This window comes from Octodon degus, unplaced genomic scaffold, assembly GCF_000260255.1.
Source record: "Octodon degus isolate 3935 unplaced genomic scaffold, OctDeg1.0 scaffold00126, whole genome shotgun sequence".
NCBI lineage: Eukaryota > Metazoa > Chordata > Mammalia > Rodentia > Octodontidae > Octodon > Octodon degus.
The window spans coordinates 5218271-5238060 of NW_004524702.1; the positions used below are offsets into that span (position 1 = coordinate 5218271).

The 19790-nt window shown below is 52.2% G+C and overlaps 2 protein-coding genes across 5 annotated transcripts in view; one reads left to right on the forward strand and one right to left on the reverse strand.

Moving 5' to 3' along the window:
* Nucleotides 1–19011, forward strand: part of Ptpn23 (protein tyrosine phosphatase, non-receptor type 23) — a 28337-nt gene extending 9326 nt beyond the window's left edge. Inside the window, exons 2-25 of one of the 3 annotated variants that reach the window (XM_023700730.1) lie at nt 7252–7326; nt 11208–11335; nt 11539–11615; nt 12080–12129; nt 12215–12346; nt 12480–12560; nt 12651–12782; nt 12867–12914; nt 13180–13236; nt 13346–13404; nt 13554–13633; nt 13719–13833; nt 13915–13980; nt 14289–14434; nt 14570–14881; nt 14977–15131; nt 15206–15357; nt 15436–15615; nt 15713–17465; nt 17542–17726; nt 17816–17920; nt 18006–18144; nt 18220–18339; nt 18412–19011. In XM_023700730.1, the coding sequence (XP_023556498.1) occupies nt 7252–7326; nt 11208–11335; nt 11539–11615; nt 12080–12129; nt 12215–12346; nt 12480–12560; nt 12651–12782; nt 12867–12914; nt 13180–13236; nt 13346–13404; nt 13554–13633; nt 13719–13833; nt 13915–13980; nt 14289–14434; nt 14570–14881; nt 14977–15131; nt 15206–15357; nt 15436–15615; nt 15713–17465; nt 17542–17726; nt 17816–17920; nt 18006–18144; nt 18220–18339; nt 18412–18885 (4821 nt within the window). In that variant the 3' untranslated portion in view covers nt 18886–19011. The remainder of the gene's footprint in view (nt 1–7251; nt 7327–11207; nt 11336–11538; nt 11616–12079; nt 12130–12214; nt 12347–12479; nt 12561–12650; nt 12783–12866; nt 12915–13179; nt 13237–13345; nt 13405–13553; nt 13634–13718; nt 13834–13914; nt 13981–14288; nt 14435–14569; nt 14882–14976; nt 15132–15205; nt 15358–15435; nt 15616–15712; nt 17466–17541; nt 17727–17815; nt 17921–18005; nt 18145–18219; nt 18340–18411) is intronic. The other 2 variants (XM_004640692.2, XM_023700731.1) reach the window with 2 other exon arrangements.
* A 105-nt stretch (nt 19012–19116) lies between these two features.
* Nucleotides 19117–19790, reverse strand: part of Scap (SREBF chaperone) — a 62201-nt gene continuing 61527 nt past the window's right edge. For both annotated transcript variants that reach the window (XM_004640693.3, XM_023700732.1), the window contains exons 22-23: nt 19567–19773; nt 19117–19485 (exon numbers count right to left, since the gene is read on the reverse strand). In XM_004640693.3, coding sequence (XP_004640750.1) covers nt 19240–19485; nt 19567–19773 — 453 coding nt within the window. In that variant the 3' untranslated portion in view covers nt 19117–19239. The remainder of the gene's footprint in view (nt 19486–19566; nt 19774–19790) is intronic.

Here is a 19790-nt window from a genome sequence, read left to right on the forward strand (position 1 = left end):
AAAGAAAAAAAGAAAGAAAAAAGCTAAAAAAGCTTAGTGTAAGGCTCACACCTATAATGCCAAGACTTGCGAAGCTAAGGTAGGAGGATTGCTGTGAGTTTGAGGCAAGACTCTCTTTCAAAAATTTACACAAGGGCCATGAAGATAGCTCAGCAGTCTTAAATGCCTTGCTAGGCAAGTGCAAGGACCCAGGTTCAATCCCTGATACTGTGTGCTGTGCTGGCCCCACCCTGGCCATGCTGAGCCGGCCACCAAAATCCCGGGTATGGTGGTGCACACATGTAATCCAAGTGCTGGGATCCTCAGCAGAGACAGGAGGATCACTGTGAGTCCGAGCTGCATAGTGAGACCCTGTACCAAATACATAAAATTAAAAAAAAATTTAAACAAAGACGTGCTTTTTTTTTTTTTTTTTTTTTGCATTTTCTTCTGGGCTTAATAAGTACTCTGATATTCAAAGATACTATACTAAATTAAGAGCATTGTGTAAGAGAAGAAAGAATATGCTGGCAGAAGAGCAGGTGAGGCAGAGGGACTTCCTGAGGTAGGAGTCAGTAAACCTGACGTGGTGCTGGCACTACCACTCTTCATCTCTGGTCCCTGTTTTTTCTAAACCACAGAGTAATGGCAGGGTGCAGGGTGTCTGCTGCAGTGATCACAGGGTACAGAATCCAGTGTCATTCATTGCAGAGGAAAGGAGCAGAGGAGCAGCATGAGGAAACCATGGCTTGGATTAGAAGAGTGTACCACTGTGCCCACCTCTTCGGCCATTCTTCAAACATAAGATTTCCAACTTTTAAACATTCAGAAAAGTTGAAAATAATTTGTAATGCTTGTGCAGATCCTCACTACGTAGGGATTTGTTTATTTGTTTTGTTTGGGCTAGCTATTGAACTTGGCCTTATGCGAGCACTCTGCCACTGAACTGTGTGTAGCCTCACTCCGTGTTTTATTAGTCTTACTGCACCATGTTTGTTTTTGTCTCAAGAGGTACAGTGGATAGATAGATCAATTTCAGGAGCCCTTTGGAAATAAGTTTAGACATCTTCACACTTCCCTGTGTACATCTCAGCAGGTATTTCCTAAGAGTAAGGACAAAGGACATTTTTACATGGCTGTGGTATTCTCTCACCTGAGAAAATCTACACTAATATTCTCTCAGACCCTGTCAACAGTTGCCCTTTGCTCTAGCTGTAGAAATAATTCCACCAGTCTGATCTGTTTTTCACCTGTTGATGCTTCTGTTCTCTCCTTACTGATCTACCTACTTCCTTTCTCTCCTTTTTCCTTCCCTCTCATCACACCCAAGCCTACCTGTTAGCATTCTGCTGATGAGAGAGTAGAACGTGTATGGTTGGTGTGCGTTTGGCTATGTTGACACTGATGTGACTGGTCGGGATTCTCTTCTTGGAGCAGCGCAAACGAGTCTGATGCTGTTAAATGGGATCGGTCAGAGAAAGTGGTGGAAGCATATACTAATGAGATCTCTGTATCAGTAACAAACTCTTTCTATTGTAACAGATCCCCAGTGTGCACATTCACACACACAATATACCAACAGCAGACACATGAAAAAGCAAGGCAACAAAATGCCTCCAGAGACCCCTAACTCCCCTAAGGTGATCCAGTAGACATTGATAGGAAATAAAAAACACAGATGGTTGAATTGTACAATGTAAGAAAAGAAGCAGCAACAACAAAAAACAGGTCATAAGGTATTTTAGGAAGCACAGAGATGATATAACTAGACAGATAAGGGACTTAAAATGACCAGTGAGTGTAAGGACAATACAAATAAAAAAGCTAGCTGAGCTAACCATGACAATACAAGATATAACCAGTTTAACAAAGAATTACGATTATGATTATGATTATAATTATTTATTTATTTATTGGCAGAACCGGTTATTTATTGGCAGAACCGGTTAGCAAGAATTAGAGTTCATGAAAAGGTACCAAACAGCAATTCAGGAGAATAAAAAAATTCTGTTGAAAATATAGGCATAAGTGACTGGCTCAAGGAAAGAGTCAAAGCTAGAAGATAAGGCTGATGTAGGTGACCCTTACTCAGAGATACGTTAAAAACAAGAAATCCCAGTAAGTGACCCAACAGCTGCTAGATGATGCAAAGATGACTAACCTAAGGTTGATTGGAATTAGAAATTAGAAGATGGCCTGGATGGCATAAAAAGAATCTGTTAAAAAAAAAAATCTGGGGGCTGGAGAGATGGCTCAGTGGTCTAAGGCACCTACTTAGAACAAGCTTGGCAAAGCATCAGGGACCGCGGTTCCAATCCCCCAGCACCACATGCCAGCCAGCCCCGCCCCCTGGTGGGCTGAGCTGGCCACACACACACACCTCTCTCTCTCTCTCTCTCTCTCTCTCTCTCTCTCTCTCTCTCTCTCTCAAATAAATAAAAATAAAAAAAAAATTTAAAAAAAAATCTGTTTACAGAAATCATACAAAAATTTCCAAGTATGGGGAAAAAATTAAACAGGCAAAAAATGCATATACAGCCTCAGATAGCCATGATTAGAAAAGGACTTCTATATAACATCAGATAAAATTCCTGAAGTCTAACACATAGATGGAATTTTAAAATCTATCAGAGGAACTGGGTTTGGTGGTGTACGCCTGTAATTCCAGCATTTGGGAGACTGAGGCAGGAGGATCACCACAAGTTCAAGGCCAGCTTGGACTATATAATAAGTTCAGGGCTAGCCTGAGCCACATAGCAAGACCTTGTTTCAAGAAATAAAATAGAGGAAAACAACAAATCACCCATAAAGATAAACCCATTAAAATGACTGCAGATTTCTCAACACAAATCTTAAAGACTAGGACAGCATAGAGAAAGTTCTCCAAGCCCTAAAAATATAGCTTCCGACCCAGATTAATATATCCTGCAAACTGTCATTCAGAATTGATGGTGGGGGCTGGTGAGATGGCTCAGTGGTCTAAAGCACCTATTTGGAACAAGCTTAGCAAAGCACAGGGACCGCGGTTCAATCCCCCAGCACCACATGCCAGCCAGCCCCGCCCCCGGTGGGCTGAGCTAGACACACACACACACACACACACACACACACACACAATAAATAAATAAATTTTTAAAAAAAATTGATGGTGGGGCCGGGGAGATGGCTCAGTAGAATAAGCGCTTCCCTGGCAAGCTCAAGGGCCTGAGTTCAATCCCCGGTTCTGCAAAAAAGAAAAAAAAAAAATTGATGGAGAGGGCTGGGCATGGTGGTACACACCTACAATCCCCACATTTGGCTGGTTGAAGCAGGAGGATCACCGTAAATTTGAGACCAGCCTGAGTTATGTAATGATACCTTGTCTTAAAAAAAAGAGAGAGAGAGAAATTAGGACCTTCATGATGAAGAGCACCTTAAGAACTTCATGACTGTCAAACCAACACTACAAAAAATATTCAGGGATATTCCAGACAGACAGTGAAGACATCAGTGCCAAAAGGCCTGCTGCAGTGAACATAACAAGCAGCGTAAACAATTAAGCAAAAGGGGAGAATAAAAGAGTCGGCAATGGAAAAACAACACAGTGACAAGAATCAGTACATTTCAGTAATATCTCAGTGTAAATGGTCTCAGCTCTTCAATGAAAAGACACAGATTGGCAGAATGGATTAAAGACCAGAATCCAGAGGTATACTACACTTAATCTTTAAAGAGCCCCTTAGATTTAAACAAGAATGGAAAACAATTTTTCCTACAACAGGAGTGTGAAAACAAGCAGGAGTAACTATACTATTTTCAAAGTAGACCTCAAGCCAAAACTGATCAGATCAAAGAAAGTCACTGCGTTCTGGTAAAGAGAACTCAACAGGAAAAGAGAACAATTTTAAATATATATGTGCCAGGGCTTGTGGGTTAGCTCAGTTGTTTAAAGCACCTACTTTGGCAAACTCAGGAGCAAGGGACTGTGGTTCATTAACCAGCTCCACATACCACACCAGACCTGCCCTTAAGGGAACCTGAGCCAGCCAAAAACAAATCCTTCTCAAGGTCTGGTGAGATGGCTCAGTGGTCTAAAGCACCTACTTACAACAAGCTTAGCAAAGCTCAGGGACCGCGGTTCAATCCTCCAGCACCACATGCCAGCCAGCCCCGCCCCCTGGTGGGCTGAGCTGGCCACACACACACACACACACACACACTAAATAAATAAAATTAAAAAAAAAAAAAAAACCCTTCTCAAGTTTTAGGGCCTGCCTGATAGCTCAGTGGACTAAAGTGCCTGCAGCGCAGTGGCTGGGTTCAATCCCCAGTGTGCCATGCTGTCCTCCCCCGCCTCTCGGAGTGCACTGAGACTGTGATGAGACTGGGTGTGGTGGTGCACACACCTGTAATCCCAGCGCTTGGGAAGCAGAAAACAGAAGCATCACTACAAGTCCAATGTAGATCTACGTAGTGAGACCCTGTCCTGAATGCAGAAAAAAAATGAATATATATGTGCCAAATACCAACACTCCCAACTTTATAAAACAGATACTACTAGATATAAAAGATAAACACCAACACAGCATGGTTGGGGACCTCTGTACTCCACTTTCATAGTAGGTTAACTAGACCAAAAAACCCCAAATATCAGAGTTGAATCATAAACAAATACACTTAATAGATATCTATGAAATGCTCAACCTAACTACAATAGAATATATCTTCCTCAGCAGCAAGTAACCAAAAGAAGGCTCCCCTAAAATAAAAGAATGAAAAAATGAGCATTTGAAGTGAATACTCTATGATGAATGGGATCATTGTATGTATCTAAAATGTACTAATAAAATCTAATTTTAAAAATTGAATATGTACTTGTCAATAGAAATACAGATAGATAATAAGTACATGAAAAAATGTTCATCTTAGGTCATTAAAGAAACACACATTGGAGCTGGGGAGTTCAATCCCCAATATCACCAAAAAAGTAAAACACACATTGCTGGGTGTGGTGGTGCTCACCTATAATCCTAGCACTCGGGAGGCTGAAGTAGGAGGATCAAGGTGAATTCAAGGGCACCTTGGGCTACATAGTGAGTTCAGGGCCAGCCTAAACTGCATAGTGAAACCCTATCTTCAAAAAAAAATTTTTTAATGCACATTAAAATAAAACACTGGTATTTCATCATATTCCAGAAAGAACGGCTATCAGGAATTCAAAACATGCTGGTAAGGTTATGGTGTGTGCATTGTGGGGATCCTTGTACTCAGGCCCTAGCACTTGCCAGGCAAGCACTTATTCTGCTGAGCCATCTCCCTGCCCCCCCCTTTTGTATTTTTTAAGGAAGAGTCTACAGGGTGTTCAGGGTCTCACTACTAGATCAGACTCATAGTGATCCAACTGCTTACAACCTCCCAAGAGCTGGGATTACAGGCGTGCGCCACCACGCCAAGTCTCAATTGCTGTCTCAGCAGCCCAGGGATCAAGCCCTCCCCGCTTGCACTGGCTTGCAGTCACTTTAATCCTCTGAGCTATTTGGCCAGCCTCTTTGTACTTTTTTTTGCATTTATTACAGGGGATAAAGGGTCTACATGGTCTCACTACATAGATCAGACTCTGTTTTCAGCCTCCCAAGCACTGGGATTACAGGTGCTTCCAACATGCCCAGTCTCAATCACCGGCTCAGCATGCCCTGGGGGCAGAGCCAGCAGGGCATGCTAGAGATGGAACCCTGGCTGCTGTGCTCTGCCTAAGCAGGCACTTTAGTCTGCTGAGCTATCAGGCTGGCCTCAGAGTCCTTGTACTTTGTTTATGGGAGTGTGTGTGACCAGTATGGAAATCAATTTGGAGGTTCCTCAAAAAACTGAAAAGAATTCCATTCAACCCAGCTCTTTCCCTGCTGGATATCTTCCCAAAAGAGTTAAAGACATCATATTATAGTGAAATGTGCATTCACATGTTCATTGTAGCTAAATGTTAGAAGCAGCCTACATGTCCATTAGCAGATAATTGGCTAAAGAAAAAATGTATACACAGTGGAGTACTACGGTGCTATAATGAAGGATAAATCTGAGTCAGTTGTAGGGAAATGGATGCACCTTGAGACCGTAATACTTTGTGAAATAAATCACATACACAAGCTTAAATATCAGGTGGTTTCTGTTTATGGGAACCTTAAATTATAAGTAATTTAAAAGGCGAAATGGTAGACAGGAAACAAGGAAGTACACCTTTTACAAGTGGGAAAGAGATCTAGAGATGGAGGTGGAAAGGGAGAGTAGGGGAAGAGAAAGCAAGAAAGAATTAAGATTCAGTTATATAGCCAGGCAAGGTGGTGCATGCCTGTAATCCCAGCACTCAGGCTGAGGCAGGAAGATCATTGCAAGTTGAAGACCAGCCTGGGAAGACAACAATATGCAATATATTAATTATTGAAACTGTCCTACCAATTTTTTTTTTTTTTTTTTTTTGGTGGAACCGGGGGTTGAACTCAGGCCCTTGCGCTTGCCAGGGAAGCGTTTATTCCACTAAACCATCTCCCTGGCCCCCTACTAATTGGTTTTGAAACTGTCTCATTGCTGTTTGTTTCTTAATAAAATTATTTTAAAAAAACAAAACCAGCCTGGGCTACAAAGTGAGCTCAAGGCCAACCTGAACTGCATAGCAAGACCCTGTCTCAGAAAGACACACACAAAAAGATTTGAGTATGTAGCCAGGTGTGGTGGTGCCTGCCAATAATCCCAGCCCTCAGGAGGATGAGGCAAGAGAATTGCCAAGGTCAAGGCCAGCCTGGATTACACAGTGCGACCTTGTCTCACAATCCCCCTCCAAAAGAAGAAAAAGATTAAACATGTATGTGTAAGCTCCCTCTGATGGATATAATCAGCATGTACTATAAACATTACTAATAAAAATTTGAAAAAGTAAGAAACAGTGGTAAAAGGGGTGGGGAAAGGAAGTAAAAGGATTAAGATTTTATACATACAAACTCATTATGTATCACAAGTAGGTACTGATAAAAAGTATTAATTTGCCCTGATTTAATTTTATCCCCCACCACCACTTTTGAGATAGGATGCAGTTAAATCAGTTGCAGGGGCAGGGCCTAAACTTGTGCTCTTGCTGCCTTAGCCTCCCAGAGTGCCGTTACAGGTGTGCACCCCTGTTCCTGGTTAGCTGCCTGTTCTGAGGCAGAGTTCTCAGTGGTGCAGGAAGCTGTCTTGATTCAGTGGCCTGGATGTGGTCCCAGAGCAAGAGTGTGTGTGCTCTCATGTTCTCCTTTCTCTCTCTAGTTTGTCCTGAAGAATTTTGGAGAGAACCCAGAAGCCTACAATGAGGAATTGAAGAAGTTGGAGTTGCTCAGACAGGTAGGAGGCAAATACTTTTAGGTATGAGCAGGTTAGGTTTGGTAGGGAAGTGACAGAAACCACCTGGTGTGGTCTTAGACACAGGCTTTTGGGAGACACTTGAGATGCAGACTGTAGCACTGAAGTCCACTGGGGCAGGGCGGGCAGGTGGCAGCAGTAGATGTTGAGCGTGCTGAAGCCAGTGGCCCGAGAAGGCCCAGCCCTAGTTGGGTAGGCTAGTGCTGGGAGCATCGCCCAGGGATCAAGCCCAGCTTCCTGAACGTAGGGCCATCCAGGGCTGGTCCAGAAGGAGGGGGAGCTCTTTGAAAGAGGCCAGCAGGTACCATTTAGGCAGGCGTGGAGGTAGACTTGTAATCCAGCTACTTGGAAAGCTGAGGGCAAAGGGTTGCGAGATCAAGGCCAGCCTGGGCATCTTACTGGGACCTTGTCTCAGAAAACTAAAAAGAACTACGTAGCACAGTGGTAGAGCAATTGCCTAGTGTGCATGAAGCCCTGGATTTGATGCCAGTACTGCCAAAAAGAAGATGAACTGTGTAGGGGAAGGGAAAATGGATTTGGGCCCTTTATGTTCCCGGGACCGTGCTAGCTGGAGGTGGAAGAGCTTGCGATAGTGGAGGGAGACATGGTGCTGGTCAGTGCTTGCTGTCTGTATCTCTGTTCAGAAGCTTATCTGTGGTCTAAGCGTTGATCCGCATCCTTGGAGGTGGAGGCCTTCTTGCCCCCTGGCTCCCACAGGCTGGAGCTTTGGGTCGGCATCTTCTCCTGGTCCAGGAGCACCTGTGCTAGTACTGCAGCCGGCCTGCCTGCTGTCCTCCTGCCCTGGAAGCAGAACCTCAGACAGCCAGGAGGTAGCTTGGCGGCGAAAGTGTCTGCCTGGCAAGCACAAGGTCCCGAGTCCTATCCCTGATACCAAAAAAATACTACAGAGGCCTTGAGTTCAGGAAACACCAAGTTCCAAAGCAGCTGCCTAAGAAGAGTCTGCCAGTGTTCTTGTGGCTTTGGTGGGAGACATATGTCCAGTGCTTCTTACTCCACCACCATCCAGAATCTTCCTCATAAACTGAAGTCTAGGGAAGAGCTTATTTCAGTAAAGTTTGAAAATGGACCCCATCAGTGTCTCTGTCTGTCTCTGTCTCTCTCTCTCTCTCCCTTTCCCTCCCTCCCCCCTCTCTCCTGCTCCTCTCTCTCTCTGTCTGTCTCCCTTTCCTTCCTTCTCCCTCTTCTCTCCCTCCCCTCCTCCTTCTCTCCCTCCCTCTCTACCCCCCCATATGGTACTAGGGATTGAACTCAGGTCCTTGTACATGCTAGGCACACACCCTGCCACTGAGCTATACCCCCAGCCCATACATCAGCGTTTCTTGGCCTGGTGAATCCATAGCCATAGGACATTTTTTACTTAAAACACTGAGAGTAATTTTTCCAATGAAATAGTGACTAGACTAAAAAACGACTTGCAGACTCAGCAACATGTAAAAACTAAATGCAAAATTTTGGTACTAACATGGGTCAAGTTGGTTTGTGTTTTATTTTGTTTTTGTAGTCCAGGCCGGCCTTGAAAACAGTATGAAAACCAGGCTGGTCTCCAACTTAAGATCTTCTTACTTCAGCCTCCTGAATGCTGGGATTATGGGCCATCAGACCTGGCTCCCTTTCTTAGTGAATAGAGAAAGTACATCGTAGCACAGAGAAATGCCCAGCGGAGATGAGACAGCACGACTCAAATTCTCCTTTGGTTTAACTCGAGTGATTTGTAAAGGAGTGAGGGAAGGTCAGTGTAGTGGGAAAACGGGGGGAGCTTTGGGTCGGCATCTTCTGGTCCAGGCTTGTACCCACATCCAGAGAACAGGACTAGGTTGCTCGGTTGTAAGACTTTTGGTGCTCATCGAGGTCTTGCTTTGAGAGGCTTGTGGGGTGACACCAGCCAGCATCGTGCTGTGTCTAGGGTGGGTGTAGGAGGGGTGTCCCTGGCTTCCCAAGGGTGGTTTCGGGAAGTACACATTTTATACATTAGTATTTTTGCGTGGGGTTTAGTATTTTTAAAAATGTGTAGCTCCCATATCAGACCTGTTATTTTGGAGCTCTTGCTACATCAGCTATGGGTTTTGTTTTTGATATCAGGATTGAACTCAGGCCCTTGGCTTGCCAGGCAGGTGCTTATTCTACTGAGCCATCTCCCTGGCCCCTGGATCTTGATTTTTAAAACGGGTTGGTTTAAAGAAAATATTGAGTGGGAGTGGGGTTTGCCTAATATGCGAGGCTGGGGTGGAGGGCTGTGCTAGAGGGAGGCCTGCACTGCGGAGCCCTGGCCTGGGCCGGCAGCCCTGCGCAGCATGGGCACATGGCTGACTGGGAGAGACTAGCTGAGGTGATGCAGGCTTGGGAGCCCGCCGGAAGCCGTGCGGAGCAGGACCGCCTCGTGAGCTGAGGGCCGGGGTGCGTGGGGTTTCCTCAGCTGGTCGTGTATTTCAGCAGGGCAGGCAGATAAGAATTTGTAGTTCTTTTGGCCCAGCTCCTCATTTGATACCAGTTTTTGGGGACTAAACCCAAGGCGTTTGTACTGAGCTACACCCCTAACCCTTTTTGTTTTAGTTTTTGGCGGGGTCTTACTACTAAATTGCTCAGGCTGGGTTTAAGTAGTGATCTTTCTGCCTCACTCAGCCTTCCAGAGTGCTGGGATTACAGTTGTGTGCTACTGTGCCTGGCTTGGGGACCTGCTTCTTGGTATATTGTCTGTTTTTCTGTTTGAGCATAGGGTTCATTTGCTTTGTTTTCCCAAAATGGAAATACTTTTGTTATTTATTATAAAAACTGAAAATGTTTAATGTAAAGAATTAAGTACCTGTCTCTACCAGGCACATACCTTTGTCTATTTATCTACCTATAGTATATGTATAGAAAGAGGGCAGTCTAATCTTATTAGGATTTCAACTCAGGTCCTTGTGCATGCTAGGCAGACACCCTACCACTGAGCTATACCCCCAGCCCATACACCAGTGTCTTTTGGCCTAGTGGCGGTGCTCCCCTTGGCCCTGGCTGGCCCTGCTTACAGTGAGCAGGGCTGCCGCTTCTGCAGGACTGAGACAGATAATCACTGTTAACATTTGTTGTACAGTCTTCTGAACTCTTTTCATGTTCATATCTGTTTAGAAATTATTATCCCAATGGTTGCACCTGAGATCATACCATTCATCTGTGATGTGCTTTTTTTATGCCTAACAGTATGTCAAGAACAGTATCACAGGTGCCAGGGAGATGGCTCAATAGAATAAGTGCTTCCCTGGCAAGTGCAAGGGTCTGAGTTCAATCCCTGGTTCTGCAAAAAAAAAAAAAAAAAAAAACCACAACAGTATCAGTAGAGAGAGCCATATCTGTAGTTTTCACAGCTGCGAAGTATGCTCCCGTGTGGCTAGTCTCAGTGGAATTTATTTCAGCAGTGTTCTTTAAAATGGAAGGTAGGCTGGTATAGTTTGTGACTGATAATGTGTTGGTAAACATTCTTGTATATAAAAAGGTTTGTTTTCCTCATGATGTAAATTTTAGATATACAACTATAGATGGAAAATTAAATGAGAATTTTAAACTGGGTGAACTAGCATACACGCCTATAATTCCAGCTGCTCAGGAGATTGCAAGTGTCTCAAAGTTAAAAATGGGTGGGGATGGAGCTCAGCGCTGCCTGGGTTCAGTCTCTTGTAACAACCCTATCCCCCTTCCAGCAAACCAAGTGGAAGCTGCAAGATGCTTTCTAGGAATGCTGTTGTGGCAGCCATCGCTGGCATGTGCGCCAGTCCATCAAGTGACTTCTGAGGCTCTGTCACTTCAGGTCTGGTGTGTTTCCTAGTGTCTGGAGTGAGCTCCATTTCTGCCTTCCTGTCCCCTAGAATGCCATCCGTGTCCCCCGGGACTTTGAGGGCTGCAGTGTTCTCCGAAAGTACCTTGGCCAGCTGCACTATCTGCAGAGCCGCGTTCCTATGGGCTCAGGGCAGGAGGCTGCAGTCCCTGTCACCTGGTGAGAGCCAGTACCAGGCCTGGGGTGTGGGGCTGGATTCCTGGGGAGTGGCATGCCCCTCTCCCCTGCTTTGTCCTTCATGCTGTGTGGGTATGGAGTGGCCCTGGCCCTGTGGCATACACACACACACACGCCCCAGAGTGGTGCTCCCCTCATCCCTGGCCAGCCCTGCCCTGTAGTAACCAGGGCTGCCACTTCTGCAGGACTGAGATCTTCTCGGGCAAGTCTGTGGCCCATGAGGACATCAAGTATGAGCAGGCCTGTATCCTGTACAACCTCGGTGAGCCGCCTGGCCCTTCCCCCAAGGTCCCCGCCTGCCACCTGTCTCGGCTGACCAGGGTCCTCAGAGACCATGGGGCTCCTCTGCCTTTGCCACAGCCTGGCAGCACCCTGCTGTTCCTAGGGCCCACAAAAGCCACCCAACAGAGCTGCCACTGTGTGCCCTGGCTGGAGAGGCACCCTTCCCCCCGTGCTTTTGTACACCTCAGCTGAGGGAGAAGTGGGAGGAACTGCAGAGGACTCAGGCCTTCCTGGGAGCTGCCAGAGGACCCCTGGGCTATAGAGAGCAGCCTCTCCTTCCTGTGCCCCAGCCCCGCTGTATACAGAGCCCAGGCCTTGGTTGCACTGCTGGGTTTCCTTGTGCTGTCATGTGACTGCCCTGGACTTTGGCCCTGGAAAGCTGCTTCCCTGGTGAGCTGGCTCAGGGCTCTGCCTTCCCTAACACAGTGTCTTCTGCCTCCTCAGGCGCACTGCACTCCATGCTGGGGGCCGTGGACAAGCGGGTATCAGAGGAGGTGAGGTGGCGGTGGTGTTGGGATGCGTGAGTTGGCGCTGCCCCACAGGAATGGGTGTGGTCAGCTTCCTCCCCATCCCTTGCAGGGCATGAAGGTCTCCTGCACCCACTTCCAGTGCGCAGCGGGTGCCTTTGCCTACCTGCGGGAACACTTCCCGCAGGCCTACAGTGTGGACATGAGCCGCCAGATCCTTACCCTCAACGTCAATCTCATGCTGGTGAGGCCAGGGAGCGGCCAAGTGCAGAGCTATGGGCTGACTTGGAGGGAAGGGCTGCCATAAGTGTCCCCTGGTTGCCATCTGCACCTGGGAGAGACAGAGGCAGTTGAGAGTGACCTGTGTGTGTCCCCAGGGCCAGGCGCAGGAGTGCCTGCTGGAGAAGTCAATGCTAGACAACAGAAAGAGTTTCCTGGTGGCCCGCATCAGTGCACAGGTAGGGGCAGTCTGAGGGCAGGGGTCCCTGGCTGTGCCCTGGCCTGGCTTCCAGACTTGTCCTGTCCCACCCTGCCCTGCCCCACCCCAGGTGGTAGACTACTACAAGGAGGCATGCCGAGCCCTGGAGAACCCAGCCACTGCCTCACTGCTGGGCCGCATCCAGAAGGACTGGAAGAAGTTGGTGCAGATGAAAATCTACTACTTTGCAGCAGTGGCTCATGTGAGACCACTCTGGTCCCTGGGGCTGGTGTGGGCTGGGTCACCTGGGTCAGGACTGGGTCTGATGCCTTCTCCTCTTCCCTAGCTACACATGGGAAAGCAGGCCGAAGAACAGCAGAAGTTTGGGGAGCGGGTGAGTTGGGCTTGGGCTTTGTCAGGGGTGCTTGGGCCCCAGTCCACAGTGTGGTGTCGTCACCCCCATCTACAGGCCTTTGGGTCATCTACATTGCTCCCCTGTGAGGCTATAGTCTTGGGTTTTTTAGAGGTGTGGCAGGCTCCCCAAGGTATAAATTGTAGGTGGTGCTGCTTTGGTACTGGGCTTCAGATGGTTATCGGATGGCCTGGCAGGAGGAACTGGGTTCACACAGGGACAACAGAGCAGGCTTTGCCCTCTGCAGGTGGCCTACTTCCAGAGTGCCCTTGACAAGCTTAATGAAGCCATCAAGTTGGCCAAGGTAAGGCTGAGGAGGCCTGACTGCCCTTGACCCCAGGACGAGGGGAGCAAGCTGCACAGGACTGCCAGGGCCTGGGGGTACTAAGGTCCCATTCCCATACTACCTGCAGGGCCAGCCCGACACTGTGCAGGATGCACTTCGCTTCACAATGGATGTCATCGGGGGAAAGTGAGTGGGGCCCTCTTGCTGTGGGATGTCTTGTCCTCTGCCTGTACACTAAGGAGGAGGCACCAGCAGGAAGTGGTTGCACTCATTCCCATCCAAGTCTTGGGTCCCACTGGGCCCAGACTCCTCATTCCCTCTGCTCCATACCCCAGGTACAATTCTGCTAAGAAGGACAACGACTTCATCTACCATGAGGCTGTGCCAGCTCTGGATACACTGCAGCCTGTGAAAGGTCTGGGGCTGAGGGAGGCTGATAAGTGAGCATGAGGGGTAGATGGTCAGCATCCCTGAGGGCCTGACACTTCCTTCTTTCCCAGGTGCTCCCTTGGTGAAGCCCTTGCCTGTAAACCCCACGGATCCGGCTGTCACGGGCCCTGACATCTTCGCCAAACTGGTACCCATGGCTGCCCATGAGGCCTCATCACTGTACAGGTGGGTGGGGCTAGCCTAGCCTTGCCATGCAAGCAGTTGGGTGTCCGGAAACGTGGCTATCAGTTGCTCTGTCTTCCACAGTGAGGAGAAGGCCAAGCTGCTTCGGGAGGTGATGGCCAAGATTGAGGACAAGAATGAGGTCCTGGAGTAAGTGTGGGGTAGGCTCCGGCCCTCGTGGGGGCCACGGTGCTGCCCATGTGGGTGAGGGCAGGGGTACATTGTCTTGTCTGGTCACAGCAGCTTTCCAGCCTGCCTCCCTGCCCAAGAGCTTGGGCTAGATGTGAGTCCCAGGGCATGGTGTCCCTTCTGTGGCAGTTTCCAGCTGTCCCTGGGTCCATGTGGCAGTGGTACAGGCCGCTAGAGAGGATTTGCTGTCTAATGTAGAACCAGCTGCAGCAGAGGGGTACACTCCAGCACCTCTTCCACCCGGTTGACCTCCTCCCCCCACCCCCCAGCCAGTTCATGGATTCGATGCAGCTGGATCCTGAGACAGTAGACAACCTGGACACGTACAGCCATATCCCACCCCAGCTCATGGAGAAGTGCGCAGCACTTAGCGTGCGGCCCGACACAGTCAGGAACCTTGTTCAATCCATGCAGGGTGAGTGGGGGCAGAGTGGGCACAGAGGGCACCAGCACAAGGGTGGCTAGGCCACGGCAGGCCCTGACTTGAACGGCCAGCTGGCCAGAGGGGTGCCTGGCACACCTACCTCAGGGCCCGTCCCATCCAACCCAGTGCTGTCGGGTGTGTTCACCGATGTGGAGGCCTCCCTGAAGGACATCAGGACCCTGCTGGAGGAGGATGAGCTGCAAGAGCAGAAGCTGCAGGAGGCCACGGGTCAGACTGGGGCCAGCCTGGCCACTGCCAAGGCCGAACTGGCAGAGGTGAGGAAGGAGTGGACCAAGTACATGGAGGTGCATGAAAAGGCATCCTTCACCAACAGTGAGCTGCACCGTGCCATGAACCTGCATGTGGGCAACCTGCGCCTGCTCAGTGGGCCGCTAGACCAGGTTCGGGCTGCCCTGCCCACGCCAGCCCTGACACCAGGTGAGCCGCTGTTCCTACATGTATGTGGGCATGCGTGGGAGCATGTGCGGGCAGCTTGTACTTTCCATGGCCTCATTGGTGCCTGCCGTCTCCAGAGGACAAGGCTGTGCTGCAGAACCTGAAGCGCATCCTGGCAAAGGTGCAGGAGATGCGGGACCAGCGTGTGTCCCTGGAGCAGCAGCTGCGCGAGCTGATCCAGAAGGATGACATCACTGCCTCCCTGGTGACCACTGACCACTCAGAGATGAAGGTGGGTGGGGCAGCAGGCGGGCTTGTCCTGCCCTGAGGTACAGAGGCCTGAGTGCCCTCCACTCACCCCCTTAGAAGCTGTTTGAGGAGCAGCTAAAGAAGTATGACCAGCTGCGGGTGTACCTAGAGCAGAACCTGGCTGCCCAGGACAACGTGCTCCGGGCACTCACTGATGCCAATGTGCAGTATGCGGCTGTGCGGCGGGTGCTGAGCGACCTGGACCAGAAGTCAGTGCACAGGGCTGTCCTTCCACCCTGACCTGCCCACCCTCCCCGTGGCTGCTGACCTGGACTTCTGCCTGCCAGGTGGAACTCCACGCTGCAGACTCTGGTGGCCTCATACGAAGCCTATGAGGACCTGATGAAGAAGTCCCAGGAGGGCAAGGATTTCTATGCAGACCTGGAGAGCAAGGTGGCCGCCCTGCTGGAACGGGCTCAGTCTGCTTGCCAGGCACGAGAGGCTGCCCGCCAGCAGCTCCTGGACCGGTGTGTGTGGACCCCAGATGCCTCGCAGTCCCACTCTGCCCCCCCCCGGGGGGGGCGCTAGGCTTTTGTGAGTGACCTTCTTGCTTTTCCTTCCCAGAGAGTTGAAGAAGAAGCCGCCCCCACGGCCCACTGCCCCGAAGCCACTGCTGTCCCGCAGGGAGGAGAGCGAGGCCTCAGAGACGGGTGACCTGCCTGAGGAGCTGCGGAGCCTGCCCCCTGATGTGGTGGCGGGTCCACGGCTGCCTGATGCCTTCCTGGGAGCCACTCCCCCACTGCATTTCACACCTGGACCCTTCTCCAGCCCCACTGTCCCAGGCCCCCACTATGTCCCCGGTACACTCCCCCCTGGCACCTATTCAGGCTCCAGCCAGCTGCTGCAGGCCAGGCCCTCAGGGCCCCCTGCTGTGCCTGTGGTGCCCTCACCTGTCCTCTATCCAGCCCCCACCTACACCCCAGAGTTGGGGATTGTACCCCGCTCCTCCCCACAGCACGGCATGGGGAGCAGCCCCTATGGAGCAGTGGGGGTTCCCCATGCTGCTGCGGGCCTGCCCTCTGCCCCTCCTCCACAGTTTTCAGGCCCTGAGCTGGCTGGAACGGTTCGGCCGGCCACCACCACTGTGGACAGCGTCCAAGCCCCCATCTCCAGCCACTTGGCACTTCGGCCCAGCCCTGGCAGCACTCCTCAGCCCTGCTTTCCCTCACAACCTCCCCAGCCTGTGCCCTACACATACCCAGTTGGGACCAAACAGCCCCTCCCAGCATCGCCAGCTCAGCACTCCTTTTCTCCTGGAGTGCCCACAGGGTTTCTCCCACCACCCGGTACTGGCATTGGCCCCCAGCCACATCCTTCCAGGGCAGCGTTTGGGCCTCTGCCCCCCCAGCAGCCCCTTCCCTTTCAGCACCCACACGTTTTCCCACCCCAGGCCCCAGGAGTTCTCCCCTCGCAGCCCCCATACCCCTACCCACCCAGGCCCAGTGTCCTCCCACAGCCCCCCACAGCATTGCGCGCTCCGCTCTACCCAGGCCCTGCCCCAGAGGCCATGCAGCCCCGGGTGGGGGCTTTGCCCTTTGCCAGTTCAGGGCCCCCCCAACCTCCCCACCCATCCCTGGCTTATGGGCCTGGGCCGTCTCCCAGGCCCCTGGGCGTCCAGGCGCCCCCAGTCCCCATGCATGGCCCTCCCCCTGCTGGCCAGCTCAGCCCCAACCCCCACCTGGTGCCTTCACCCGCACCGTCTCCAGGTCCGGGCCCGGCTCCCCCTCGGCCCCCCCCAACAGATCCGCCTGCATGCCCACGCCGGGGCATGGCTGCTGCAGACCTGCTGTCGTCTAGCCCCGAGAGCCAGCACGGGGGCGTACAACCTCCCGGAGGTGGGCAGCCCCTGCTGCAGCCGACCAAGGTGGACGCGGCCGAGGGCCGCCGCCCACAGGCTCTTCGGCTAATAGAGCGGGATCCCTACGAGCACCCTGAGAGGCTTGGGCGGTTGCAGCAAGAGCTGGAAGCCTTCCGGGGTCAGCTAGGGGATGCGGGGACGCTGGATGCAGTCTGGCGGGAACTGCAGGAGGCACAGGAACAGGATGCCCGAGGCCGCTCCATCGCTATTGCCCGCTGCTACTCTCTGAAGAATCGGCACCAGGATGTCATGCCCTATGACAGCAACCGTGTGGTACTGCGCTCGGGCAAGGACGACTACATAAATGCCAGCTGTGTGGAGGGGTTGTCACCGTACTGCCCACCCTTGGTGGCCACCCAGGCTCCGCTTCCCGGCACAGCTGCTGACTTCTGGCTCATGGTCCATGAACAGAAAGTGTCTGTGATCGTCATGCTGGTGTCAGAGACCGAGATGGAAAAGGTGAGCGTGTGGTAAGGTGGGTGTTCAAAGGCCAGAGTGGGCAGGACTGGACTCACTGTGTTCCTCTGCCCCTTAGCAAAAGGTGGCACGCTACTTTCCCACGGAGCGCAGCCAGCCTATGGTGCATGGAGCCCTGAGCGTGGCGCTGAGCAGTGTGCGTGCTACGGAGACCCACGTGGAACGTGTGCTGAGCCTGCAGTTCCGTGACCAGAGCCTGAAGCGCTCCCTCGTGCACCTGCACTTCCCCACCTGGCCGGAACTGTGCATACCCTGGCTGGGGCAGGGGGCGGGCAAGGGTTGGGGCTTGTGCCCAGGGCTGGGCTCACCACACTGCCCTGCCCTGCTTCTAGAGGCCTGCCAGACAGCCCCGGCAATCTGCTCCGCTTCATCCAGGAGGTACACACGCATTACCTGCACCAGCGGCCCCTGCACACGCCCATTGTCGTGCACTGCAGGTAGGGAAGGCAGCTGCGGCTGTTGCTGCTGCTGTGGGCTGCCCTCCTGGGCTTCTTGGCCCAGCCTTATTCTCTTCCCCTGCAGCTCTGGTGTGGGCCGCACAGGAGCCTTTGCGCTGCTTTACGCGGCAGTGCAGGAGGTGGAGGCAGGGAACGGCATCCCCGCGCTGCCCCAGCTGGTGCGCCGCATGCGGCAGCAGAGGAAACACATGCTGCAGGAGAAGGTGAGCAGGGGTGGGGCAGCTGGGCGACACACCCGCTGACTGTGCCCCCGCTAACTGTGCCCCCGCTCCCTGCAGCTGCACCTCAAGTTCTGCCATGAGGCAGTGGTGCGGCATGTGGAGCAGGTCCTGCAGCGCCACGGCGTGCCTCCGCCCTGCAAGCCCCTGGCCAGTGTTGGCACTGGCACCAACCAGAAGGTGAGGCAGCTTCCCTGGGTGGGGTGGGCTGCAGCCTCTCCCCTCCTCACCTCACCTTCTCTTCCTCCTCGGAGCCAGCTGCCCCAGGACTCCCAGGATCTGGTCCTTGGCGGGGATGTGCCCATCAGCTCCATCCAGGCCACCATTGCCAAACTGAGCATCCGGCCTGCTGCGGGCATGGACTCTCCAGCCACCATGCAGGCAGACACCGCAGAGAGCCTGGGCCTGGCACCTGCGAGCCTCCCTGAGCCTACGTCTGCCCCTTCTTCCCCACCACCGCTCTCGCCCCTGCCTGAGGCCCCCCAGCCAGAGGAACACCAACCTGCGCCTGAACCCCCGAGTGCGGGCCCCCCATCCTCCTCCCTGGAGCTGCTGGCTTCCCTGACCCCTGAGGCCTTCTCCCTGGACAGTTCTCTGCGTGGGAAGCAGCGCATGAGCAAGCAGAGCTTCCTGCAGGCACACAGCGGGCAGGGCCTGCGCTCCGCCCGGGCCCCCGATGACCCCCTCAGTCTTCTGGATCCACTCTGGACCCTCAACAAGACCTGAGCTGCCTCTGCTGTGCCCACAGCCCTGCGCGGCCCAACACAGCGGCCTGGGCTCAGGCTTTGCCCCTCAGTGGGACCTGGTGTTTTTCAGCTCGTTACTGAAATAAACCAACCCATTCTGTGGCCAGTGTCTGTCCACTGCTGCTTCCTCAGCCCAGGAACAGCATAAACTGATTCCTTGTGGGACCCTCGAGCAGGGAATGACATAAGCATCTCCAGCCCCAAGCCCATGTCCTTTTTAAAAAAGTTTAATATCAGTCTGGGAGCAGGACAACTCAGGCAGCTGCCAGGGAGGTTCTGCTCCTGCCCTTGCTGTTCTAGGGCCGGTGTGCTTGCCCTGCAGTGTCTCTCGCCCTCAGTCGAGCTTCTCCAGCACGGAGGGCACGTACACCAGGCTGAGCTCGCTGCCGAAGTTGCACACGATGGCTGCATTGTCCAGCACCAGGATCTGGCGGGCTGGCTGGGCCTCACTGTTCTTTCCCAGATACACAGTCTGCAACAGGTCCCCATAGTTCAGGTCCCAAAAGGAGACACAGCCCTGGCCACCAGTCACTAACAGGTTGTCAGAGATGACACCCAAGCTTGCACCACAGCCAAGGTCCTAGAAGGCAAGGTGGGGTGCTCAGGGTCCAGCGTCTGGAAGCCTGGCCCCACCCCGTACGGGCCTGCCCTGCCTGCCCACCTGCTGAATGGAATACAGTTTGATCCCTGTGCTGCGGTCCCAGATGCTGATGAGGTCATCCAGGCCACTGCTGATGACACATGAAGCAGTACAGGTGAGGGACGTAACATCACCACGGTGAGCAAACATGTGGCTGACCCGGCTGCCTGTCAGCATGTCCCACAAGCAGATGGCCCCATCCTGTCCTCCACTGGCCAGCACCATGGTCTGGGGAAGAGGTCCAG